This window comes from Alexandromys fortis, unplaced genomic scaffold (assembly GCF_014885135.2).
Source record: "Alexandromys fortis isolate MF-2015 unplaced genomic scaffold, M_Fortis_MF-2015_v1.1 scaffold_84, whole genome shotgun sequence".
Taxonomy (NCBI): domain Eukaryota; kingdom Metazoa; phylum Chordata; class Mammalia; order Rodentia; family Cricetidae; genus Alexandromys; species Alexandromys fortis.
Window position 1 is genome coordinate 5777598 of NW_026068017.1, and position 27912 is coordinate 5805509.

Consider the following 27912-nt stretch of genomic DNA (forward strand, 5'->3'; position numbering starts at 1 on the left):
TCTGTTGTTTGTGGTTTTTTTTTTTTTTTTTTGAAACAAACACTTTTTTAAAACTATGATTACTCTGTTGTAATCTTAAAGATGTGTCTTCTTGCCTGTCTGAAACTTTAGTTGAGCACGCCATCTCCCCATTCTAACCCCTCGGCCTCCAGTAAGCACCAACCGACTGTGCAGTTCTCTTAGTTTCTCTCTTCTGTGTCTCCTTGCTGAGTCTGTCATACCAGATCAGTCTGTGCCTAATCTGTGAGTGATAACAACTTCTAGGTTCTTGTTGTCGTAAGTGACAAGGCTGCTTTTGTTTTAAAGGCTGAATAGTATTCCACTATGGCTGATGTTCGAAGTCTACTTTACTGTGCATCCCGTCTTGGCTCCTGTGAATGGTACTATAGCAGCCATGAGAGGAGTGGTGTCCTCAGCACAGCAAAGGGGCTGCTGGGGAGCCTTGCTTCTCTGAGGAACCTCCCTACTTCCCAGCATGCACAGCACATACCCCACCAGCAGTGCACAAGAGATTCTTTCCCCCTCATCTCTGCCAACACTTTACCACCATTATTTTGAAGGACAAATGTCCCTAACTTCCTGCTTCAGATCCAGGTCTTTCCAATTCTTTTGTACAGCTAAGCTGGGGCCAGACATAGTCTAGAGACATGTCACTGGTGGCCCCTGAGTTTGAAGACAAGAGAAGTGGCTCACACAGAGAAGCAGGTTCCACACGGAAACATGGAGTATTCCCAGATTTCTCTGCCTCAGTCCCCCTCTCACGCCCGCTTTCTCACCTTCATCCCCTGCAGCCCAGGCAAGCACTCTTGTCTTTTGAGTCTCCTTCCAGCTTGGACTCCATGCCTGCCCTACCATGACAACCTTTCATACAGCAGTCTGTCTGTCTGTCCCATTTAACCTCAATCCTCAACACTGGTGTGTCATGGAAAATTAAGGGCTTTTAAGAAGAACCACAGAAAGAAAATGTTTAGCAAGCAAGACCACAAATCCCCAACCTTGGCCACATGTGGTCACTGATCTTGGCCAAACTGAAAAGCGATTGAGCACTCAGTGGGGGGCCTTCTGGCTCATGAAGGTCTGACAGCTGATTTCACATGCATGCAAATACAGCATTCGGGGGGAAAAAGAAAACAAACTGAGAAACCAGGAGTCCAGGAAATGAGCAGACCTCCTAAAGCAGCGGTTCTCAGCCTTCCTAACCCTGAGACCCTTTAATACAGTTATTATTATAACTCATGTTGTGCTGACCCCCGACCATACAATTATTTTTGCTGCTACTTCATAACTGTAATTTTGCTACTATTATGAATTGCAATGTAAATATCTGTGTTTTCTGATTGTCTTTGGTGACCCCCTAGGAAAGGGTCATTTGATCCCCCACCCCTCCACACACAAGAGGTCATGACCCATGATCCCCACAGTGAGAACCATTGTCCTAGAGCCTCTAACTTGTTGAGGGGAGACAGCAACATCTTGGTCTCCATGCCTGTCCCACCATTGCTCAGACTGTGGATTACCACAGAAGCACACAGCAGTCTGTCTGTCCATCCCATTAACCTTAATCCTCAACACTGGTTTGGGCCCGTAGAAGGGGCCACAAGTGTCAGAGTTAAAGTGCTACCTTGACTGGGTTATGACAACTTACAGAGGGACACATTCAGAGGAAGAGTCCCCCTTGCTAGCAGCTTCCAAGTCAAATGTGCCCCCAACATTAATTTACATTACCAGCTAGTAAAGGAATTAGCCAAGGGTCTTGTTGGCTGAGCTCACCCTGCCCTGCTCTGTCACTCTGCTGCTCCCTTCATACCACTGTTACCCTATGTGACATCTTCCAAAACAGGAAGCCTTTTCTGGCTGCTTGCGCTGCTTGGTACCATGGCGCCTGGAAGAATTACTATTTAGGAGAATTACTCCTTGTTTTTGGGGAAACAGTTGCAGAAGGATGGAAGATTTCTGGTTTTTGAATTGTGATAAAATACATGTAAGAGTTTGAATTCATCGGTAGGAAGTAGATTCGCGATGTTTATAATGGCCACCATTACTCTAGAGATCTTCATCGCCCCAAAAGGAAACCTCCTGACCATTAAGCAGTCTCTCCCTAAGCGTCCCACTCCCCAGCCCCTGGCGTAATCACCACTTTGCTCTCTGTGCCGACAGATTGCCCTATTCCAGACATTTCCTAAAAAGGAAGTTGTAGCTATGTGGTGCTTTTATTTAGCAGAGTATCTCAGGGCTCATCTGTATCAAGGATTTCCCACTCCCTCAGTCCTTCTTATGGCTGAATAGTACTCCCCTGCATGGCGCGTGCTAAGGCTCTTGTGAGACAAATGCTAGCGGCTGGAAAGTAAGGGCTGCCAGCTGCCAAGATGATGGGATTTATTGTGACAGATGATGTTTCTATTAATGTCCCTAGGCATTTTAGGATTGAGCAAGAGACTCAAATCCAAATGCAGCCTATCAGCCTATCATCCCATTTAGAGTATATTTTCTAGCCCTATACAGACTTAGTTTTTCTGGCTAATAAGTCTTTTTTTTTTTTTTTTAAGTTTAACCCTCAGAAAATCCTCTTGTGCATTATTTAGTAGCCTTTCAAAGAAAGCAAATCAAGCTATCTTATGTCAGATTCTCAGACTCACAATCCCAAAGTACGAGCTCTGCAAGCGTGGTCTAGAAGAAGCTGAACCTCTGACGTTTCCTACCTAGGATGGCAAGGGTGAAAACCTAAACCCAAGGTTCAAGGCCAGCAAGAACAGCAACTAAAAGTGCTCTGCAAGCCTGGCAAATAATACTCATTAGTTTCCAGAACAGTTATAGGTACAGCAGGCCTCAAGAATTTGACCAATACCTAAAGGGTGGAAAAACTGTCAGAGCCAGAGGAATAGGAAGTCTATTGTGAGACTTTGTCTCCTAGAATTGTTAGGGAGGCTACACCTAGGAGTCTCACCTCCAGGGCTAAACAAGACATGAACAAGGAAGCACCAATAGCCATGCTAACATGGAAGGGGTAAGTTTCACGAGGCCCCAACCCTAGATGAAAACACTATGGGCAACTAAGGAATGCTGGGAGAGGGAGAAATAGTCTTCTTCAGGGAAGAGCCCTCAAATTGGTTATCCAAGACCAACTGGTCAACCCTGGGATAACAAAAATATATACATATACAATATACATATGAACATAATATTATACGGATTTAACGGGTTGTATTTACATATATACATACATATACAACAAAAATTTAAAAAATAGAGGCTGTGAATTTGAGAGAGAATGGGGGTGGTATTCATGGGAAGAAAAAAGGGAGGAAAACAAGGTAATCATATTTTAAATTAAAGTTTTAAAATTAAGGAAAATTGTCTCACACTGCTAGGATTATCAGAAACAAACCTATCTCTATGGTAAGTCGGCTGTTTAGGTTTGTTTTGCAGAACTGCCTAGCTATGCTATATCACTAGGTGTTAACTGTCAAGAACAGAGTTTAAAATAATGCCTGGCCCTGGAGGACACTGAGGCAGGAAGATCTCAAATTCAAGACTAGCCTGTGCTATGTAGCAAGACTTCCTTTAAAACATGTACACATGCATGTGCACACACACACGTATACATGTCTTTTTTGAAAGTAATTACAGAGTGTGCCATAAAAATATTACCCAATACCATTGTTCAAATGCACGTTTAGGGATTATTACTGTGTTGCTATATCCTATAACGTATTTCCAGATGGCTCCATACTCTGCGATGCATCAGAGAGAGAAATCGGCTGGCTGAGGCTGACAAAACAAACCAGGGGATGGCAGCATTTTATGGGTGCTGCTGGCTGGGCGAGTGAGATGGAGCTCGGGTGTGAGGTCTTCCAGACATGCAATCTTGACTGAGGTGATGAACAGAGAAAAGCAGGGAAGACAGAACAGAGAGAAAACAGGAAAAGGGGATGGGGACTAGGAGAGAGAAGAAAGGGACCACAGAGAATCCAGAGAGAGCCCCTGCTCACAGAGCTGGAGATGGGATCTGGGGATGGCTAAGTCTGGTTCCATCAGGTTAGTCCATGTGGACTAAGCCAGGGCTCACCAAACTGGCTCCCTCAAGGCTGCTAGTGCTTCAGGGCAGAGAAACCTGGCTTGGCTTGTGTCCAGCATCCTCTCACACACAGCCTATATCCAAGTACATATAGACAGCACTAATTGGACTTAGTAGGTTTTATAGACATTATAAAACAATAATAATTACAGAGAAAGAGGACATGAATTTAAGAGGCATGGGAGGGGTTGACAGTGGGGAAGGATGGGTAGATATGATGAAAATACATTGTATGAATGTCTTTTAAAAAGGAAAATTTTGCCAAAGACTACTTATTATTCACCTTATAGCAAAAAGGCAATTGCATAAGGAGAGAGAGAGAGAAATATTTAAGTCCACAATGATCATTAAACTAATAGGAGTTATCACAAGCTAAAAAAATGCAAGACATGGTTTAAAAACTAGCATATGAGAAAAGCCATGGGAGCTAGTTGGAATCAGTTTACAATAAGCTGAGCAGAACAAGAAACACAGGAGTCAGGGAGGAGGGGAGAGAGGGGGAAGGAGGAAAACAATTAGACTTTGGAAGAACTGTAAACGTAAGCTAGGAAACAGAGTCTGTAAAACAATGCATCAGAGCAGGATGTGGGAACACACACCTACAATCCCAGGAATTCAAGGTCAGCCTTGGCAACACAGCAAGGCTGAGGTCAGCCAGGGCTACGTGAGACCCTGCTTCAAAACCCAACCCCGAATGAAACGCTGTAGTAAGCCACAGCACATCTTGCTGCCACCCAAGGAGGACGAAAAGCACGTCCCTGGCTCTTAGATGAAAGTCAGAGTAGTGAGAAGGATGAAAAGGCATTTTTCACTAATCAAGATATACAGAACATGCCAAGATGTCAATGTCACTGAGGCCAGAAGAGGGGAATATCAGAGGTTAACAGGATAAAAAGTCATGCAGACCAAACACCCCAAGACATGAAACCCCGGACTCTAGGTTTCCTAACAAAATGGCTGATAGAGGGCAACAATCATAATTCTTACTTTACTTGCATCAGTTTTGGAGATGAATTCTAGGTGTTTAAAACCTTCTTTGTTCCTATTTCTATTTGTTTAAACAAATATGTATAAATACAATTAAGATCCTATTTGCCACATTAAAAACATAGGTATAGGGCTGGAGAGACAGCTTTGAGGTTAAGAGCACTGGCTGCTCTCCCAGGGGATCCTGGTTCAATTTCCAGAACCCACACAGCAGCTCACAACTGCCTGTGACTCCAGTTCCAGGGACCTAAGCTCTCTGGACACTATATGCACACACTGCACAGATATGCATGCAGGAAAAACACCCACAGACATAAAATAAGAATAAACTAATTTAAAGAAAAAAACCATAGGTACAGGCAGCAATGTGCCCAATATACTATGTCAGATGTCCAAGAATGTCAGAAACGCTGTGACCCCAGCTGTGCTGTAATTTCATGGAGTGGGGAGCAGCAAGTTACGTATTCATTGTTCAATAAGCACTTTGTCGTGGTAAATCTATGTGGCATGAAATTTACCGTCCCATTATCTGCAGGGCACAGCTGGGTGACAGTGAGAGCATCGGCACTGTCGTGCCACAGCCACCACTGTATCTACTCGCCGTCTAAAATGGCCCTTTTCGTTTTCTTTGTATCATACAAGAAGTCAACAAAACGATGAAGAATATTATACACCATTTTGCAATAAATACTATCTGTTATTTAAAAAAAAATACAACTTTGCACAAAATCCAAAAGCCACTTTGAAAGGAATCACTACTTAAGGGCTAAAAGAAAGATAGGCTACTGGGAGCCAAAGAATCTTTGGGGGCCGTTCAGTAGTAGCCAGGTGCTCTCTCAAGCACATCTAAGTCACATGCCCTAGCGAGGCCTCGGTACCAGGGAGAGACAAGGTGTCAGATAACACCCACATTTGACACAAAGATCAATTTGCTGCTAATCTGGAGAAATTGGCCTCAGTATTCAGGTTCACAGGCAGAGAAAACCAATAGTGCTTTTAAATGAACCACAAATCAGTTATTCTAAAGAATTTAACATGGTTCACTGACAGAAAATTGTCATTTCTGCCTGACTCTCAAATAGAAAGCAAAGGTAAGCCCACCCCCGCCCCAAATAAACCCCAAACAAAAAAACCAATTCACTGCCAGATCTCTATTGGAGCCAATTAATGGATCTCCAGAGCTGATCGAAATCTTCATTAAAATGCAACAACATCTGGAGCCAAGTTATTTAAAGGTTGATACCAGGGCTTACAAAACTGCATTTCAAAGGGGCTTAGTAAAGGGCAAAATATCGATTTTACCCTTCCTTCCTCTCTCCCTCCCTCCTTCTAGAGAGCCAGAGATGGTGTCTAAGGCTCCACAAGAGCCAGGTAAGAGTCCTACCACTGAGCCCCATATCTCCTGTCCCTATTTATTTTCTAACTTGTACACATTTCCTGACACTTCCCAAACCCTCCTATTTCTTTCAAACATGTGCAGTCTCAAGTGGGCGTCTGTCTATTTCAGTACGGCCTCAGGTAAGCCGCGGGTCCTTGTCACGGGGCTGTGGGCACTACCTGCAAACAGCTCGGCCTCTGAGGCACAGCACTGTGGGCAGACAATGAGTGTGGCAGGCAGACAGACTTTGTACAGAGTTGCAAATTGGCCATGTATTCATTATTATAATCTCTAAAATATAGAAATTGAAAGTTGTTGTCTCTAGGCCTTCTTTAATTGTTTCTACTTAACTTCTCTTAACAAGGCTTATTATTCCTCCCAAGCAAAGGTGGGGTCTGCAGCTCACATTAAATGAGTATTTCACTCTCTGAGTGTACACCAGTAACTGGCCGGGACTCAGGGCCTCTTAAACAGAGCGGCAAGCATTAAGCAGCCAGAAGAACAATCTGATGCTGGCATCTCCTGGTAAGTAATACAGAAAGATGGTGGCATCTTGTGAACAATTGTGCCTAGGTGACCCAACGAGCTACCCACACCTCATTTAGCTCATTTTATAGTTACATGTTTTAAAGAGTAAACTATAAAAATTCAAACTTCAAAGTGTGAGAATTTGCACCCAAAGCTTCCATTTGGGGAACTTCTTCCAGGTCACATTCAAATATGTACCTAACAACAGTTGTCTAAGGGCTATGGTGCCAAGTGGAGAGAAAGGGGATTCACTGTAAACTCGGAGCCCAGGGGCAGCAGCCACCACTCCAGTCCTAACACACACTACACCCACCAAAATTCCTTATCATCTTCCATTCAAACATTGTCCAGTGTTTCTTATTCTGCATGCCTGTGAATCTTTCTAACAAACACATCATAGCATTGACCTCCCAGTATGAAAGATGGACCAGAGTGAGCCCTGGTCACAGGGCTCTGGGGAGAGGAGGAGTGGGCTGTTTGATTCTCACTGTGGGGAAATATGGAAAAGAAAACCACTCAATTGGATGGAACAATGACCACTTAGCTTAAGCCGCTGACTTTACATATGAAAAGACAAAGTGGTCCAGGTCCCAGCCCCTCCAGCTTCCTCCAGCTTAGATAATTCCAGCCCAATTAGAACCCAATTTTTCATTTCAATTTACAAATATTAAAGAAAACCAACATGTGTGTGGGGAGTAGTAGAGTATGGGGAACCCCTATAAGGTTAGGTTGGGGTGGCAAAATCACTAAGTGTTGGGGGGCTCTTTCTATATCAGCACAGCTCTGAGTGTGAAGGCACGCACAGACCCAGCACTACTGATACTTCTCAACCTACCCAGGAGGAGCTGCTTCCTCAGGAGAAGCAGATGAATTAACTGGCGAACAAAAATCACCGGGAACTCGCACAGATCCATATATCAGCAACATCACAATCGCCGTACAGTGCGATTAGTATTCAGTAAGAACAGAAATTGCTCTTAGAAAGCATGCCTTAGCATTCCACAACACACTAAGCAAAAACAATCTAAAAGTGATTGTATTTGTGGTCAAGTCTGACCCCTTGATGACAGCAAAAGTCAGTGCCCCCTCAGCAGACCCTGAGATGCATGGAGGCTTCTGGGGGGCGGGGGTCATGGCGACAGCTCAGAGGCTGTCAGTCCCTATCCATCACCTCCTATTAAGTAAAGACTTTCCAATACTGTGCTTCTCTCAAGGGCTTAGTTCTGCCCGGATTCAGCTGCAGCATCGGCATTTGAACTTGGTGCTCCTATTCTCACTTCCTAACTAAATGCTGAGATAAAGCAAATAGGCTCCCCCCAGTCAGAACATAAGGCCAAGCAGACAACAGCGAGTGGTCACACATAAAGGACAACCTGACTATAAGTAATTAACGTGCATTACACAAACTCCAGAATACCACAGGCTCAGGGCGGAGTATGTGAGGGCCAGGAACAGGGAATGTCTGAACTGACCATTTAGCTCCTGAAATGACTACCAAGCAATACCCATGCGCACAGTGGAGTGCCACACCATTCTCTTGGGCTGAACAAGCAGGCTTCCTATTCATTCAATACATAGTTTTATTACTTGCTATTGCTTCCACTGAAGTCTTTATTTCCTTTGATTGTTCTAGAAAGGTGTGGGACAGTCTAAATTGAATAAAAAAAAGTATATATGTATGTATGTATGTATGTATGTATATATGTATATATATATATGAGCCCCTTCAATCAAATGTTTTCTTTATAAGAGTTGTCATGGCCATGGTGTGTCTCCTCACAGCAATGACAAAAACCTAACTGAGACAGTCTACAAGGTATCTTGGACTAAAATATTGGAAGACTTCACTTACGGGTCCAGACTTGAGGTTTCTCTCAGAAACAACAGACTGCAGTAGTAGCACACAACAGCACTCGGGAGGCAGAGCAAGTAGATCTCTGAGTTCCAGGCTAGCCTGGCCTACAGAGCAAGTTCCAGGACAGCCAGAGCTACATAGAGTATCCTTTTCTTAAACAACAACAACAACAACAAAACAAATGAAACCCCAGATGATCCAGCAGCCCCTGTGTTGTCACTGGCTATAATCTCAGCCGCCTGCTTCACTCAGGAAGTTCTGCTGTCTGGTAACTGAAGGCAAGAGAAGAAATGAAAGAAGTTTGGAGCCTGGAAAATAGGAAGGTGGGCAGAGTGGAACACACCCATCATCTAAGGACTCAACTGGCTGCAGTGGGAGGATGGGGAGTCCGAGGCCATCCTCAGCTACAACAGGATGGCCCAAACCAGCCGAGGCTGCATGACACCCTACTTAAAAAAAGAAAAAGGAGATGGAAGAGGAAATGGACTTGCAGGGAAGGGTTCAAGTTCACAGATCAGGGACAGGGAGAAGGGGCTGCAGGCCGCGAAAGACAGGCTAGGAGCCAAAGACACAGGCCGGGGCGTTCAGGTGAACTTGGGTCTGAAGGCAGAACTGTTGGTTGCCCACAACCACTTGAGAATGGAGCTGCAATGGTGTGAGGACAAAGAATCAAGAAAAACGAGGGGGAAGGGACTGGGTGAGGTGCGGGTGGGGTGGGGAATAAGCAAGAACAAGAACACAGCACACATGTAAAGCCTCACTATTATGCGGCAGAACATTTCTAGGAGACACTGACATGTGTCAAGAAATGAAGCATGGGGTACTTGCCTTAGGAGGACTTTCCTTCACTTTTTAATAAAAGAAGAGGTGCAGGGTTACTGGCAATGTGTGGAGAAACCTCAGATCCTGTCAGCAGTTTCAGCAAGGCCTGAAACTGGCTCAGCCTCCACACCTAGCCTAGCTCCTGGGCACACAGGCTTTTCCTTTCCCCAGCAGGCCCTTTAGGGATCCAACCTACACATTCGGTGTGCTTTCTGTTGTCTCTCCAGAGCTGTGGCCTCTGGGAAGCCCCCGGCCCCAGGCAGACATGGGCCTGTTCTGTGGCATTCCCCAGTCGGCAGTGACTTCCTAAGGTGTCCCTCTTACACACTCTAAGTCCTATCTTTTAATTCTGGCTTCTGGCCTGGTGCCTGGCATGCAGGTGACACCCAGCCACTGTGCTGGGTGAAAGAAGAAAAGGAATGAGCAGCAAAGCTGGAGGCCAAGAAGCTCTGGAGGCTGACATTCATTGTGGTGGGCCAGGTACTTCCCACATTTGTAAAGAAAGCAGAGGAATCTCACTAGCTCATCTTAGCAAACTATGGTAAGAAGAAGAAAAAGCAAAGAAACATTGGTCAAGAGATATTTCTGATAAACAGTTAAGTAGGAGAAAACACACAGTCATTTCCTACTCTAAATTAATTGCTCATGTTCATGGTAAGGGTTGTAAAATAATTCATTGAAAGAGAAAGCAGCTCTGAGGCTTGCTATAAATAAGCGGTATAGCAGAGAATTCACTTTCTTATTTTCTCTGTTTAATTAACCAATTTTAATGTACATTAATATTTTACTTGCATGCATATAAGATAAGAGCACCACATTTGTTCAGGGCTATAGAGGCCAGAAGAGGGTGTCAAATCCATCAAAAATGATGGAACTGGAGTTACAGGCAGTTGTGAACTGCTACATGGGTATAAGAAATGGAGCCCGGGTCCTCTACAAGAGCAGCCAAGATGACTCTTAACTGCTGAGTCACCTCTCCAGGCCTCTAATGTTTTCTAAGGTTAAGAAGAGTAAATATAAGTAAGGCCAAATATTATAAACAACATAATATAATCACTAGAGATGAGACCAAAGAATTTTAGGGCTAATAATGATTCCAGTCACAAAATTTCAAATTTCTATTAAAAAAAAACCAATTCCTTTTTTAATTAAAAGGAGATGCTAACTTCATGATGCTACAACATCCTATACAACTGGTACTTCTCAAAGGCTTTTCTGTGCTGTTTTAAGAAAGATATAGCTGCCTCTAAGTCTTACCTATGTCACCAACCAACTTAAGTTAAACAGGATAACAGAGTTGATCCCAAGAACCAGCTAGTAACAACCACTGTAGCTCCCAACTTAACCTCAGCACATCAACAGAATAACCAGGCATATTATTGTGAGCTGAACATCCCACCTTTTATTCACACTTCTCGGGACCAGGATCTTTTCAGATTTATGATATTTTTGTACTTTAAAATATTTGCATAAACTTAATATGATCTTCTAAGAATGGGAAGGAAGTTTAAATACAAAATTCATTGGTTCTATACACACTGTATGTACACAGCCCTAAAGTAATTTTACACAATTCTTTGAAGGCAACTGTATTTTCACAGCAACTTATCACCTGAGGCCAGGTGTAAAATTTTCCCACTGTGGCATGTGGCATGGAGTTTGGGATACTTCACAGCCTGAAGTCTGAAGTCAGTTAGGGTTGTCCATCTGTCATTATCTCTTCTTCCCCCTCCTCCTCCTCCTCCTCCTTTCCTTTCTTTCATTCCTTTCTTTCTTTCCCTTCCTTCCTCCCTCCCTCCCTCCCTCTCTCTCTCTCTTTCTTTCTTTCTTTCTAAATATAGAAGGAAAGAGATAGAGAGGGCAAGCAACTCTCCTTGTCACCCAGGCTGCAGGTGGTGGCCACCCATGCTGGACTACACTGATATGCCCTTGACCCTGTTGCACTCCAGGGGAGCTGGAGGTAGCTGCAGTAGTTCCAGGTGAAGACAGTGTCTGTATAAGGTCAGCAGACCTGATTTTTAGCCACATCACAGGACTGCTGAAATCACAATGGGAGCGCTTAGACAACATTACGTAATAGTCAATACGCCGAGAAGCAAGGCTCCAGCCACTGAGAACCCCTAGTCTGGGCTTTCACAATAGGCTCTCTCCTCAGACTCAGACAAGGTTCTATTTTGAATTCTAATGAGGATCAGCCACACTGAATATTTAAACTGCAATTACAAAGATCCCACTTTTATGTAAATGTCCTTAATACAAGAAACAGATCTGAAAATATATAGAGGAGTCAGGGAGACCCATCAGTCTAATTTGCCTTTACAATCTAGGGGAAAAACAGCATTATTTTCTACTTGATGTTATCACGAGGGTGAGGCTGGGAAAAGAAAAGGGAGGAAAAAAACCACACAAAGATCTCAGGAAAAAATTTCAAGCACAGGCTGTGGAGTGAAAGGGCCACAAAGAAGTGCTTGAGTCCTTTGTTAGCAACCCAACAAACAAATTCATCACCAGGCCCTTCTCCTGTGTGGCCCCTTGTGATCTGCTCTGTATTTATGACTAGAATTTCCCCCCTGCTCAAGCATTTATGACTGATATGCCAGGCTGGCATGAGAGACACAGACACGTCAAGCAAACAAAAAGGCATTTCATGGTTTACAACCTAGTTTGCACTCCTTTGAGGGCAAGAATGATGGGCCGGCTGCTTGAGTGAGTCTTCCTAGTTACGCAGTCCGAGAGTGCCATGTGAGCCGCCACCAAATGACACTTGAGCGAGTTGATTAGATTAATTCCCAAGCCCTACACACCTTGCTTGCATGCATATGCTCACGTTTACACAGAAAGCTCAGCCTTGCATCTGAGAAGAGTGGGTGATTCCTTCTTTGCTCCTCAAAAGCCATAGTTACTGAGGCTGAAATCAATTTCCACAGCATTTGATACTAGCACTTAGGAAAAGGGAACAGAGTTGGCTTTTGCTTGTTTGTTTGACCTGGCTTGTCCTCTGGATGATTCTCTTTTGAAGGCACCAAAAATGTACACTTAATTTTTAGTTTCATTTATTTTTAATTTATATAAGTTCTGTTTGGTACCCTTTCCAATAATTTTGGTTACTTTTTATAGTTTCCTGTTCTATCTAGATCTTTTCAAGTCTTTTAATTTAAAAAGCAAAATTGAGGGCTGGAGAGATGGCTCAGAGGTTAAGACATTGACTGTTCTTCCAGAGGTTCTGAGTTCAATTCCCAGCACCCACATAGTGGCTCACAACCATCTATAATGAGATCTGGTGACCTCTTCTGGTGTGTATATAAAATAAATTTAAAAAAGCAAAATCCGAGGGATGAGAGAGAAAGCTCAGTGGTCAAGAGCACTGTTGCTCTTGCAGAGGACCCAGGTTTGGTTCCCAGCACCCACAAGATAACTTACAACTACCTGCAATGCCAGTCGCAGAGGATCTGATGCCTTCTGCCTTCATGGGCACCACACATGTATAAGGTGCATACATACATACATTTACACGAAACTCATACACATAAAATATTTTAAAACATGCAAAATTGAGGGGTCAGGGAGTGGCTCACTGCATAAGGGTACCAGTTGCCGAGCCTTATGACCCGAGTTCCATTCCCAGGACCCGTACGGTAGAGGGAATGAACCTACTCCACAAGTTGTCCTCTGATCTTCACATGCACCCACCTACCCATGACACACAAAAAATAAGGGTAAAAAAAATTTAAAGTAATTATTTTTACTCCATGCCTGATCATCCTAATACTACAGGTCGATACAGATCAACTCCATGGTCAATTGCCAGGCCCTGCTCATCAGCGGTTCTCATGTACGCTACCACGTCACCTAGGATAAATATGCTCCTCCCACAAAGCTTTTGAGTTACTTTCTCATTGCTGTGGCTAAATACCCAACAGGAAGTAACTCAAGGAAGGAAAGGTTGATTTGGCTCATGCTTCGGGAGATAACTTCCATGACGGTGGGGAAGACATGGTGATGGATTAGCTCCTGGCCATCCGTGGATGAGTAATCAGAGAGATGAACACTGACACTCTTCATGTTTGGGGCTTGAATTGGGGGGAAAAGGCAAAAGAAAAAAATCAGCTTTTCCCTTTTCCAGCCTGCTGTCCAGCTGTGAGCAAGCAGCCTCATGCTCTTGCACCAAATCACAAGCTGCTCCCACCATGAGCCACACCCCAGTCCCATAGGCAGTTTGCACAGCCATGAGCGAGGATGAACCCTTCCAGCCCTAAGCTGCTACTTGTCGGTAGTGATCACCGTGACGAGGAGCGTGGCTGAGAAGTGGAACTGAGGCCTTGACAAGCCCGACCGAGAGCTTCCTAGGCCTGGAGACTGGTGGTGAGGAGTACGTGGCAGAGTTTGAAGCTGCCAGCTAAATGCCCTAGGATGCTGTGAGCTGAGCACAATGAGCCGTCTGGTAATTTGCTGACAGAAACATGGACAGTGAAGGTAGGGTAGGGCTCACGAGGTTGTAGGGGATCCTGTTGAGACCTGCACTAGTGGCCATTCTTGTCAGATTCTAATAATGAATCTGGCTTCAGTTCTCCTGTTTCCTAGGATTTTGAGTGAGGATGAATGAAAACAAATTAGAATAAACTGTTTGGTAGAGTTAATTTCAAAACAGCATGACACCCAGAAAGTGGCATGGCTATTCCTCACTGCTCGTAGTAAAATTTACAGTGGGCAGAACAATGTAAACTTACAGCTTTGCAAGGAAAGAGGTCTGGACCAGTTTAAAGTTCAAATAAGGGGGCGTAGATAAATAAGCTATAACTGTTAAAGAGATAGTGTCATTAGAGAGAAACCTGGTGGGTTTAGGGAATGTAACTCAATTGGCAGAACACTTGTCTAGTATACGCAAAGCCCTGGGTTCAATACCCAGCAACACATAAGCTTGGCTTGGCGGTGCACACCTGGAGCCCCAGCACTTGAGAGGTGCAGACAGGAGGCTCGTGAGTTCAAGTTCAAGTCCAAACTGGACTATATGATGCTCTGATTCAAACAAACAAACAAGCAAGTCATACTTCACTGTACTAGAACAAGAGGAAAACACCTCAAGAACAATACCCTACCCACCAAGGCTCCAGCATAGGAAACTACAAAGCATTTGAAAAGAGAAAACCTGACACGAGAGTTCACTGAAGGGGTTCCCTGTTTAAAAACACCAAACCAAACTCTCCTTTGAGAGAGTATTTTCTCAGGCTCAGCCACACAGGCGCATAGAGAACCAGCGCAGCCGTGGTTCAGAGGCATGACGCCATAGCTCAAGCTGGCAGCAGGACTTGGCAACGGTATCCATGAGGTGCAGAGGGGGTATGTGAACCGCAAAAGGCCATGAGGTCAGGAGGCTTACACCAAGTTTCCAGAGCTGGGAGCAACACGGTGAGAGAACGGAGTCCTGTGGAACCTGCTGTGCACTGGCACCTGTGGTCCTGCTCGCCCATTGGATCTCACCAGCCGGCTGCAGCCCAGCCTGGTAGCTTCATCCGCAGTGTGATTTCCCTCTGCTTCCCGCCACAGCAGAGCGTTCCCTCTGCTTTACCACTCCTAAGAAATCCCTGGCCACCAAGACTTTGCCCTTCACACCTAGAACCTGAAACTATGAAGATAAAACATGCGGGCTCCTTCCCACAGCCACCTCTTATGGTTTGATTCTTGCATAAGTCTTAGGTAGCTAGGCCTCAGTTTCCTTGTGGAAGAAGTGGTCAACCTTGACAGGATTGCATGTTAGCTTAGGGATGTTGCTGTATTTCTCACACAAAAACATCCAAACCAGGTCAAGTGAGTGCCCGGGTGAAATAACTGGAAACCTCATGGGAAACCAAATGAGTTCTCTCGAGCTCTACCCTAGACCTCCTCAATGGGAGCCTCTAGTTGGGAGCTTGGAAATCAGCATTCTAAGTCTTCTAGTGGACCCATATCAACACAGAATCCCTATTTTACAAGAGTCCAGAACCAAAGTGACTCAGCAAAGACAGCATTGCTGAACACTGGGTTTTTATCTTGGTCATACTGTGAGACGGAAGCAGTTCTTAGCTGCTCTACAGTGAGTTCACTAATTAAACTTATGGATTAAGGGGAGAGGGCACAAAGCAAACAAAACTGCCTTGAAAACACAGAAGACTCAGCTCCAAACTCTTAGACAATTTCCCAAACCATTCATGTCTATGAAACAGGTAAGATTCCCAACTTGGAGTTTAAAAGAATGAACGTTATACCCTCCAAACCTTAGCAATGTATTTTGTCGGAATAAAACTTAGCATCTTTCAGCAATTTTGATGCTTCATCAGATGGGGCTGCTGCATTAGAAGGGCAAGCACCTCTTCATGGTAAATAGAAACAGCACGGAACACGCAAAGAAGAGCAAGCCCCAGCCAGGTAGCTGGGGCAGCTGCCATCTCTTACCACAGGAAGTTGACTTTCTGTCCACCAGGGTCACCCGCCTGGCTTCGGTGCGAAGCTTCTCATCTGTGTTCTCCACAAGGTTGGCAAGGTCGTCGATGATCTCTAGAATGGAAAACAAGGGTGCTTGGTTAAATCTCCACAGTTCACATCTCCCCAGGTCCACAGCTATGGTACTGCTGCCACGCCAAGGCATGAATTCACAAATACTCTTTGAAAACTGCAATTCTGATTCAAAAGGCAAAAACAAAACCAGAAAAAAAAAAAAGTCTCAATAAAGAGTAAACCTGTGTAGTCACACAAGCCTGGCCACACGAGTTCAGTCACTGGAACCCGCATAAAGGTGGGTGAGACCAACACTACCAAGGTTTCCCTTGACTTCCACTCACCCCATTGTGTGTGTGCATATATATATATATATACATATATATATATACATACACACTTATATAAAATTTTAAAAATTAACAAAAAAGAGTAAGTCGATTTGTCCTTTTTAAAGCTTCACTTAAAATATTACAGGAAATAGAAGCATCAGCGATCATGTGCATGTAGGAGGGTACACGACAAATTTCAGCTCAGGCAAGGATAGAAGACTCTAGGGCTGACCTCAGCTGCTCCTGAACCAACTGGGGACAGAACTGGCTGAGCAAAAAAGAATCAAGGGCTCGAAGCCAGAGATTCTAACACGAGAGAGATGTAGGACTGGAACTATAGAAATACTGAACTGAGAATAAGCAGATATATGAATTAGACAGCACACGGGGCAGACAGCATTGGACAGTACAATCCCAATTAAAGGGCAACTGGGTGGGGAGGGGAGCAGTGGAAAGGAAAGCATTAACTTCTCATCCTTTACAGCAAGTGTAATGCCACAGAGGAGAGGAGAAAGACCACCAACCCAATCATGGCCAGATTAATTGAAGCAACGAAGCAAGCTTTTGACGCATGCACATGGCTGTCTCTCCCTAACAGGACAGGAGATCAGCAATGGACATGGGGAAGAGAAGCTCAGGAGGGGGGGGTTTCCAATGGGGAGTTTGGCAGACAAATAGGCAGGATTACAGGGGAGAACAGAGGCATAACAAGTTGATTAGCAAAACCTCCTGAAACAAAGACATGGCTGCAAGGTTGTCATAACACAGTGGGCATAAAAAGGCAGTCACTGCAAGGTGGGCACACTAAGGTGGTCATCCCATTTTGAAACAAAGGCATGGTTGGTGTTTCCTGGAACAAGCAGTACAGAACAATTAAAAATAAAGATAAAAGAAAAGACCAAAACATAAAAAAAAAAATTAAAAAAAAAAAAGAAAAAAACAAAATTAATTTTAATAATAAGACGGCCTTGAAGCCCAAAATAGAGGCAGGCTGGTTTATTACAAGTCACAGTAAGCTGTAAGAGTTAAATATATAGAAACATAACTTTTAAAAATCATTAAAACCTCAATATTTTATGTCACTTTTGTGAGCATTTAGTAATTCTTACCACTTAGTAATTAATGCCTCTTTAAAGAGCCTTTCTATAAAGTTCTTTTTTATGCTAATCTTTAAAAGGTGAAATTAAGCACATTTAAATGTATTTTAAATGACATTTAAAATAGCATATATATAAGAATCTTAATTACATGAAATTATTTCCATCTATCCTTTGGTATTTGCATGCCTTTAGGGATACATGCAATGGTGGCAACTGAACGCTAATGACAATTGCTCCTAGTGGTGGGTATTTGTGACTGTGTTCTTCCTGTTTCCTGTATCATTCACACTAATACTGAGTACATATTATTTCTGCAGTTGAGACTCTTTCTCCTACCATTTATTTATTTATTTGGTTTACAAGACAGGGTTTCTCTGTCGCTTTGGAGCCTGTCCTGGAACTAGCTCTTGTAGACCAGGCTGGCCTCAAACTCAGAGATTTACCTGCCTCTGCTTCCCAAGTGCTGGGATTAAAGGCGTGCGCCGCCGCCACCACCACCCTGCTCTGCCTGCCTATTTTTAAGGCTAATTTAGAAATGAATTGTTCAATATAAGACACCATATTTCTTAAAGTATGAAGAAATACAAAGGAGAAGGTCAAAGTTTCCAGAGCTCTGAGCAGTGCAGGTTACCATGGAAGGTCATATTTATGACAAGGCAGGAAAGGGGCAGTCTATGCAAAGAAACCAGCAAGAGAGAGGCACAGGAGAGTGGGGAGTTCCTTCCTCCGGCCTCCGCACATCATAAGGGCCCCCTCTTTACTTGCAGAGTCCATGCAAGCTATTCTGAGTCATTTCCAGAATGAACATGACACACACTTCTATTTATCCCTTCCTCTCTCACCATAACAGATGGCCAAGCACACCCTGGGGTGAAAGAAATGTGAGCCATGAAGGGAATGGATGAAAGGAGCCTCAGATAAAAGCATTGAATGATTTTTTTTTAAAGTAAATGGATTTAAGCCGAGTTTGTCAGTTATCTGTATGTAACACCTGCCTAAGAAAATCATCTACTATTGTTTAACAATTCATTCACAGTGCTCACCTGCATCCAGTGACGGCGCTCTCGGGCTTTCTGCCCATCATCTATGAGCTTCACCTACTCAGTGGTTCTCAGCCAGGGGGTGTGACCCCTCTGGGTGCCAAATGATCCTTTCACAGGGATAAAGTATTAGATATCCTGCGTGTCAGATATTTACATTATGATTCATGACAGTAGCAAAATTACACTTACGAAGTAGCAATGAAATAATTTTATGGTTGGGGTCACCGCAACATGAGGAACTGCAATAAAGGGTCGCAGCATCGGGAGGGCTGAGAACCACTGCTCCAGAGTGTGCTCCTCTCTCATATATGGATCATCCAGGAGTTTTGTACCTTGACTCTGTATACTGCCGTGATGGTTTTATATACCCCTTCCCTTAGCAATATTTAAACTGAAAGTCTGAAATGCGAGCTGGGCAGGGGAGCCCACACCTGTAGCCCTAGCACGTGAGAGGGTAAGGCAGGAGGAGCGCTGCAAGGTTGAGGTTAGCCTGGGCTAAAGAGCGAGCCCAAACAAACAGTCCTGACCTACTTACAAACATGATTTTCTCAGAGTTTCTAAAGCTAAACTCTCCATCTGTCCCCCAACTCGACTTCCTCCCAACAGTCTCAGTCCCCATGTCCAAGTCTGTTTTCTGTTGCTGTGGTTAAGACCACGACCAAAGTGACCTGGAGAGGGTTTACTTCACCTTACATTCCACAGTCCGTCATCTGGGGATGCCAAGGCAGGGGTTGGCAGCAGAAACCGAAGAGGAATGGCACTTCCTGGCTTACCTGGCTACCAACCTTTCTTATACAGTCCAGGCCCTCCTGCCTAAGGATGGCACCACCCACAGTTAGCTGGGCTCTCCTACATCAATTGGCAATTAAGAAAATGCCCACAGACCTACCCATGGGGCAATCTCATATAGACAATTCCTCAAATGATGTTTCTTCTTCCCAGGTGACTTTGGCGTGTGTCAAGTTGACAGCTGAGGCTAACTATGACCCTCTACCATGGCATCATTACTTGCCCAAGCCTGATCCACCAGCTACTTGATTCTCTGCTTTCCCTTTCATCTGACATTTCATTTGCTAGTATCCTTGCTGGCTTTACCTCCATAGCATGTTCTAATACTATTACTTATCTTACACTTTGGTACTGATATCTTACAAAACCTTGTAGGCATTTCTAAAACAACATCCTAATTGGTCTACCTGCCCCTAGTCCTAAGTGCACACAATGCACATACCAAGCTGAAACATATGCTTGTTATCTTATCTTTCAATTAATTACAATTTAAATATCCACAGGTGGTAGAATGAAAGTAATTGGCTCCATAAGCTCATAGAGAGTAGCACTATTAGGAGGTGTGGCTTTGTAGGAGTAAGTGAGGCCTTGATGGGGGAAGTATGTCACTGTGGGAGTGGGCTTTGAGGTCTTATATATGCCCAAGTCACAACCAGTACATCAGTACATTTCCTGTTGAGTTCTGATCAAGATGTAGTCAGCACTATGTCTGCCTGCATGCCACCATGCTCCCTGCTATGATAATAATGGACTAAACCTCTGAACTGTAAGCTGTAAGTCACCATCTCAATTAAATGTTTTCCATCATAGGAGTTGCTGTGGTCATGGTGGCTCTTCACAGCAATAGAAAGCCTACCTGAGACACCATATATAACTAATGACTACTAAACAGAGCTCTTCAGGGACAGATGAACGACAGGAAAGAAGGGAGGGAAGGAGAAAGAAAGGAAAGAAACCAAAATACACATGCTTATTCTACCAAGATGAATAGTACAAGAAAAAATACACACACACCACACACTCACACACACACAAACTAAGTGAGATACTAAAGATTCATGATTTATCTAAAAACCAGAAAAAAATGGTGCAGAAGAGCAAAGCGGACTGGGCAAAAAGAACCTAACAATCTAGATGGCCTATGTTGATGTGGGATTCCCCTCTGTATGCTGTGAATACCATTGGTTAATAAAGAAACTGTCTTGGGCCTGCACAGGGAATAGAGGTAGGTAGGAAAAACTAAACTGAATGCTGGGAGAAAGGAGGCAGAATCAGGGAGAAGCCACGTAGCCCCGTTGGAGCTGGACAGAACTTTACCTAGTAAGCCACAGCCACGAGGTGATACACAGATTAATGGAGATGGGTTAAATTAATATGTAAGAGTTAGCCAATAAGAAGCTAAAGCTAATGGGCCAAACAGTGATTTAATTAATACAGTTTCTGTGTGATTATTTCAGGGTTAAGGGGCCAGGAACAAACTTGTGGCCTCCTTCTACAATATGTAAATCTAACTATAGCAACAGCTATAAATATTGGGAGGCAGAGGCAGGCAGATCTCTGTGAGCTCAATACCAGCCTGGTCTTTATAGCAAGTTCCATGACAGCCAGGTCAGAAGAGAAAGACACTGTTTCAATCAATCAATCAATCAATCAATCAATCAATCAGAAAGAAGAAAACATCTCATTGTTTGAGATTAAGGAAGCACCCTTTAAATTATATACAGGATCAGGATTAAGCTACAAGAGAAAGAAGATACACTGAACTGAGTAAGACAACTGATGGAGATAGACAGTTGGTTTTTCTTTGGGTTTTTTTTTGAGACAGAGTCTCATTATGTAGAGCTCTGGCTGTCCTAGACTTCCCTACATAGACCAGGCTGGTCTTGAACTCACAGAAAGATCTACCTCCTCTACCTCCTGAGTGCTGGGATTAAAAGTCTGTGCCATTATACCCAGCTGAAATTGAATACTCTTTTGCCTTTAACATCCCTATCTTTATTATATTATTTATATTTATTATATTTACTTATGGGAGCACAAAAGTGCCACACAGTACACATACTCAGGCCAGAGGACAACCAGCTTGAGTTGGTGTTCTCCTTCCATTTGTGGTTGTGGGGACTGACCTCGGGTTCTCAAGCTTGGCAGCTAGTATTTTAACATGCTCAGCCATCACGCTGGCTCTAAAATAAAATTATTATCATTATTATTAATAGTAGTAGTGGTTTTTCAAGACTGGGTTTCTCTACCCAGTCCTGGTTGTCCTAGAACTTACTTTGTAGTCCAGGCTGGCCTCTAACTCACAGAGATCTACCACCTGCCTCTGCCTCTGCCTCCTGAGTGCTGGGATCAAAGGCATGAGCCATCACTGCCTGGTGATTCTTATTTTGAAATGTAGCTCCCAATGCATTATCATTTCCAAGTGGAACACTTGGGTGATGATGAAGTCATGAAGGTGTCCTTGTGAATGAATGAAGTCACACTATACATGGGATTCATGCCCTATGAAAGAGAAACCAGAAGCTCCCTTGTCTATTCTACCAACGTCAAGATAAAAAACCATCTGTGTGTGAGTTGGAAAACAGATCTCACCAAGCATGGAATCTGCCTTGACCTTGATTTCCCAGCCCCAAGTCACCCAGTGCTTTGCTCGGAAGGGAGACTCAGCACAATATAAAAGTTGTAAAATGCAAGTAATGCAGTAACAGGGGAGAATCTCATTCCTCTCACTGCACACATATAACCAGCGATCAGACCACAGAAGACAGTCACATGATCATCACAAGATGTGCAGAAACAGAATCTGGCAAACATTCAAAGTCCAATCACCACACCAACCCTCAGCAAAACAGGACTGCAGAGGAACTCTCTTGGCCTGGCAAAGAGCATCAGTGAGTGATTTTTAAAGCAGGAGCAAGGCCAGGAGATCTGCTTTGATTACATCTGTTTGCTATTATACTAGAAGCCCCATACTGTGTAATAAGGAAAGAAAAGAGAAGGCTAAAGGATCTGAAAGGGGGATACAAAGTTATGTATTTGCAGATAACATGATTTTGTGCATAGAATCTATTTAGAACCTGTGAGAATTAAGTAAATTTACAACTTAAATTTTTAAAATCACTTTTATTTATTTGTATGTGTGCACAAATATGCACACACACACACACACATGCAGATAGCCAATTTTCAACATAGGCATCGACAACAAAGCCAATCAAAAAAGAAAAGTACTCTTTCAACAAATAATACTGGAACATCTGCATTCTGCATATGTGTGTGCATAAACAGAAAGACTTTCCTCCCCCATACACACAAAAATACTTGAGACACTTCAACAGACCTAACTGTAAAACCTGGAATAGAAAGCTTCTTGACAAAAAAATGCTAACAGTTAACTATAGTTCATCAAATTAACCACCTATCTACTACTCTCTTAAAGGTGGATAATCTGAGTGACATGGGCAGGCACAAGTTTCTTGGACAAAAATTTAAAAATTATACAGGAAAGAAAGACAGAAAAGAAAGAAGAAAAGAAATGTCACCAAATTAAAATTATTCCTCATCCAAAGATACTATTTCAAAAATGGAAAAACAAGCCACAGACTGCAAAGTACGGTGTTGCAGGACATGTAACTGACAAACTATTTGTATCTAGAATAAAGATCCGCCGTACTACACAGAAAAGAGAGAGAGAGAGAGAGAGAGAGAGAGAGAGAGAGAGAGAGAGAGAGAAGAGAGAGGAACCTAACATGATCTTAAATAGTCAAATACCTGAACAGATGTTTTGCAAAAGAAAATACACAAAAAGCCAATATGCACGTAAAAAGGAGCCCACATTACTCATTAGAGAAATGCAAATCAAACCACAGTAAGAGATGCTTTCCTACCCACCCACCAGGATGCTAAAATTAAAGGCTGACAATGCTAATTGCCGGGGAGATAGGGCACAAAAGGCCCCATGGAAGAGTTTATCTACTCCAGTCAAGTCAGACATCTATGTTCCTACACAGTCTTTATGCCTAGGTATTTTATCAGGCAGAATAATTTTTTTTTCCTCAAAAAGACCTGCACAAAAATATACATAGCACCTTTATTCATTAGGGCCCCAAACTAAAAATGACCAAAACATCCACCAAACTAAAGTGTCTCTGTAAAATATATACACAGCAATAAAAGGGATGCCCTGCTGAGAAGAGGATGCAGCTCAGTAGGGAACACTTTGCCTCACATTCACAAGGCCCAGATTAGATCTTCAGCACCACACAGACAGTATTATTAGTCAATACAACAACCATTCACATCTCACAAGTTTTATTGGCTAAAATAAAAATAAACATGTTTTATGATTCCATAGATGTAAACAACACATATGGGTGTCATAGCACATATCTTTATTCTTAGTACGTGGGACAGGAAAACATAAGGAACAGGGCTTCAAGCTTGTCTTCATTGCAAAACTAGTTCACAGCCAGCCTGGACTACTTGAAATCCTGTCCCAAATAGAAAGGAAGGAAGGAAGGAAGGAAGGGAGGGAGGGAGGGAGGGAGGGAGGGAGGGAGGGAGGGAGGGAGGGAAGAGCCAGGTGGTGATGGCACACACCTTTAATCCCAGCACTTGGGAGACAGAAGGATCTCTGAGTTCCATGGAGGCTTGCATGGTCTATAGAGTGAGTTCCAGGACAGCCAGGGCTACACAGAGAAACCCTGTCTTAGAGAGGGGAGGGAGGAGCAAAAGAAAAGGGAAAGAAGAATAAACCTAACTGACAATATACTAATCAGAAAGTGGTCACATCTGGGCTGGTGGTGAGTGGCTAAAAACAAAATGAGGGAACTTATTAGACCAGGTTTTATGTTGTTACATATATGCATATAGTTCTCAGAAATGCATAATCTGAACACTAAGGACTCGCGTATCTATTGTGCAAGTTATACACAAACTAAAAGCATGAATCAGAAAAAAAAATCTTGAAGTTTACAATAAATGATACCAGACTGGAGAGATGACTCAGTGGTTTAGAGCACTGGCTGCTCTTCCAGAGGACCAGGGCAACTCCCACTCATCTATGACTTCAGTTCCAGGGGATTTGATGCTCTCTTCTGGTTTCCCTGGGCATCGGGCACACATGTGGTGCACAGACATCCATGAAAGCAAAACATGCATATACATAAAATAAAAATAAATTAAAAATAATATGCTATCACTAAGATTTTCCAGTGAACAATAGGGAAGAAGTGGAGGACGGAAGGGAGGAAAAGGCACAAGAAGGAGGAACAAATGGTTTACACTGACAAAATTTTAGGCCTGCAAGTAGTCAGGCAGTGACCCCTGTAGCTCTGCCCCCTTTTTATCATGCCTCTGGGAGGGGGATGGCCAACCTTTTCCTGATCATTTCATTGGTGGGTAAGACAATGTGGGGAAAAAAAAATCAGTTCCTGGGTTTACATATAGCAGCGTTTAAGCGAGTAGTTTGGGATCCAGGCTTCGCACTCTCATGTTCCACAGTAAAAGTCATGATTTGCACGGGTAATTGATACTTGGTTCTCATGAAGCTGGCACAATGATGAAATCTTTCATCATGTCTCACAAATATTACATATTTGTAATATGAAACTTAGGTTTAATATCCTTGCAGAGTCAAGGAAAGTATCCATTTTATCAATAATTATGCCAGCTATTCTTTGCTTACTGAAATTTTAGAAAGGTTTCATTGCAAATTTTTGAATATTCTTAAGTATGACTTAAAGGTAAACCAACAAATATGTAGCAGGTTAGCTCAGCAAAAGTAGTGTTTTACACTGAAGGAGTTGATGTTTTAATGGAGAATAGGTACAAATATCACTTTAGTTGGTACACCTCTGATACGTTTTGTTTTGTGTATGTGTGGTATATATACATGTAGGTGTGGGTGTGTGCATATTCATGTGTTTGAGGCCAAAGGCTAATACTAGTATCTTTTGAAATCATTTTCTATTAGGTTTTTAAATTTATCAGTGTGTGTGTGTGTGTGTGTCTGTGTGTGTGTGTGTGATGTGAGGGGGCACAACCATGTGTCATGGTGTGATCAGAGGACATTTTTGTATCTACCTTTTTAAATTTTATTTTTTTAGATTTATTTACATATATAAGTACTTGCCTGTATGTATGCCTATGTAACATATGTATGCCTCATGCCCAAAGAGGCCAGAAGTGGATAATGGTTCCTCTGGAACTGGAGTTAAAGACAATTGTGAGTCACCATGTGGGTACTGAAAACCAAATCCAGGTCCTCTGCAATAATATCAAGTGCTAACTGCTGAGCCATCTCTCCAGCCCCCTTCACATTCTTTTCTGAGATGTCTCTCACTGAATCACTCTTGCAGCTAGGTTAGCTGAACAACGAGTTCCTGGGATCAACCTATCTCTATCCCCAGCACAGGAATTACAGACATATACTACATACCCAGCTCTTATGTAAGTGCTGGGAACCTGAATTCAGATACTCACATTTGTGCTCTGTGTACTTTACCAACTGAAGATGACTAATTAATTTATTTTTGATTTTTTATTTATTATTATTATTTTTGTTGTTTTTCAAGACAGCATTTCTCAGTAGATGTGGGATTCCCCTTTGTATGCTATGAATATGTTTTATTACCATTGGTTAATAAGGAAGATGCTTTGGCGTATGGCAGGGCAGAATAGAGCTAGGCAGGAAAACTAAACTGAATGCAGGGAGAAAGAACGTAGAGTCAGGCAGACACCATGTAGCCACCCAAGAAGCAAGATGTGAGGTAACAAACCATGAGCCTTGTGGTAAAATATACAATAATAGAAATGGATTAATTGAAGATGTAAGAGCTACCTAGGAATATGCCTGAGCTGTTGGTCAAACAGTGTTGTAATTAATAACAGTGCTATAGTTTTTGTGTGATTATTTGGGTCTGGGTGGCTGGGAAATAAAAGTGCAGTCTCCATTCACACTCAGTAGATATGGAGCCAATCAGTCCTGGAACTCGTTCTGTAGAACAGGCTGGCCTTGAACTCACAGATGCGGTTGCCTCTGCCTCCTGAGTGCTGGAATTAAAGGCGTGCACCACCACTGCCTGGCAACTATTGTATTTTAAATGTGTGTGTGTTTGTGTATGTGTGTAGAGGGCACACAAACATGACATTTGAAGACATTTGGGGCCGGGCGGTGGTGGCGCATGCCTTTAATCCCAGCACTCGGGAGGCAGAGGCAGGCGGATCTCTGTGAGTTCGAGGCCAGCCTGGTCTACAAGAGCTAGTTCCAGGATAGGAACCAAAGGCTACGGAGAAACCCTGTCTCGAAAATCAAAAAACAAAACAAAACAAAAAAAAAGACATTTGGTCAGAGGGTAACTTCTGAGAGTCAGCTTTCTTCCCCTATCATATGGAGCACAGGGATCAAACTCAGGCTGTCAGACTTGGCATCAAGTGCCCTCAATTAATTTATCAATTCCATTTTTAGTGCATAAAAGTAATTTAATAGCAATTTATAAATCCTGATCAAGTTGAAACAGCTTTGAAGCTGAACAATGAGCAGAGGCTAGGAGAATTTCAAGAATGCTAGAAAAAGCTCAAGTTGCTATAATTGGAACATTGAAGGTTTCAGAGAAGAAACGGTAGAAAATTCTCCATCTCCTTAGAGACTGTGTGTGTAATCATGACCAAATAGCTGGTAGAAATATGGTCAAGGACATTTGGAGGTCTCCAAAAACTGGAAATAGGCAGTAGAAACTGGATAAGCAAAGATCATGGTGGTGTTGTGTTTGTGGTCCAGCCTCATAAAATGGGGAACTAGGGGCTGCTGAATGAGACTATCTGGCAGAAGAAATGCCTGAGCATTAAGCCTTCAGGTTGTAGTGTAGCTACTTCCAACCACGTATTATGGTGAAATAAGGTAGCATAGAGAACTTAACGAATCTATCATTAAAAGCAGAGCAGGAAGAAGAAAGCCTGTGCTGGAGAGAATACCAATAGTCCTTTGTTAAAGAGAGCACAGGGCTAGAAGGGAGTCTGTGCTAGTCACCAACACAATGGAACACCATCCAGAGATCTTTGAGACCACCTTCCTACTACAAGGCCAGAGCACTAAAGGGGCAAAAGGGTATCGGGGCCAGGCCCAGAGCATCCCACTGTGGGCTCAACTGTCCAGGGCCTCTTGCATTTGACACACTGCTCTTCAACCACCCAGTCATGGAAATGCATCCAATGCAACTAGCCCCGTTGCTATGAAGGTGCACGCAGTAAGCCTTGGCTACATCCCCATGGTGTTAAGACTATAAGCCTGCACAATGACAAAGCTGTGGGTACATAGCAGCCTCCACCTAGACTCCAAATGACATTGCAGACAGTATCTGAGGGCCAAGTAGAGGTTTGGCAGAGAGGCAGAGTTAGTGTAGAAAGCATTCTGTTAGGGAAATGCTGGGTGGTGGCATGGGAACAGAATTATCCTTTAGACCCAAGAACTATAGATCTACCAGAGACTGGCCCCTGCCTGGGAGAACTGTCAATATGAGACACCAAATTGTG

At 43.2% G+C, this 27912-nt stretch overlaps 1 protein-coding gene across 1 annotated transcript in view; it reads right to left on the minus strand.

Annotated features, from left to right (window-relative positions):
- Positions 1 to 27912, minus strand: part of Stx8 (syntaxin 8) — a 248920-nt gene that overhangs the window by 68851 nt on the left and 152157 nt on the right. The window contains exon 7 of the mRNA XM_050162791.1: positions 16075 to 16176. Within this exon, the coding sequence (XP_050018748.1) occupies positions 16075 to 16176 (102 nt within the window). The remainder of the gene's footprint in view (positions 1 to 16074; positions 16177 to 27912) is intronic.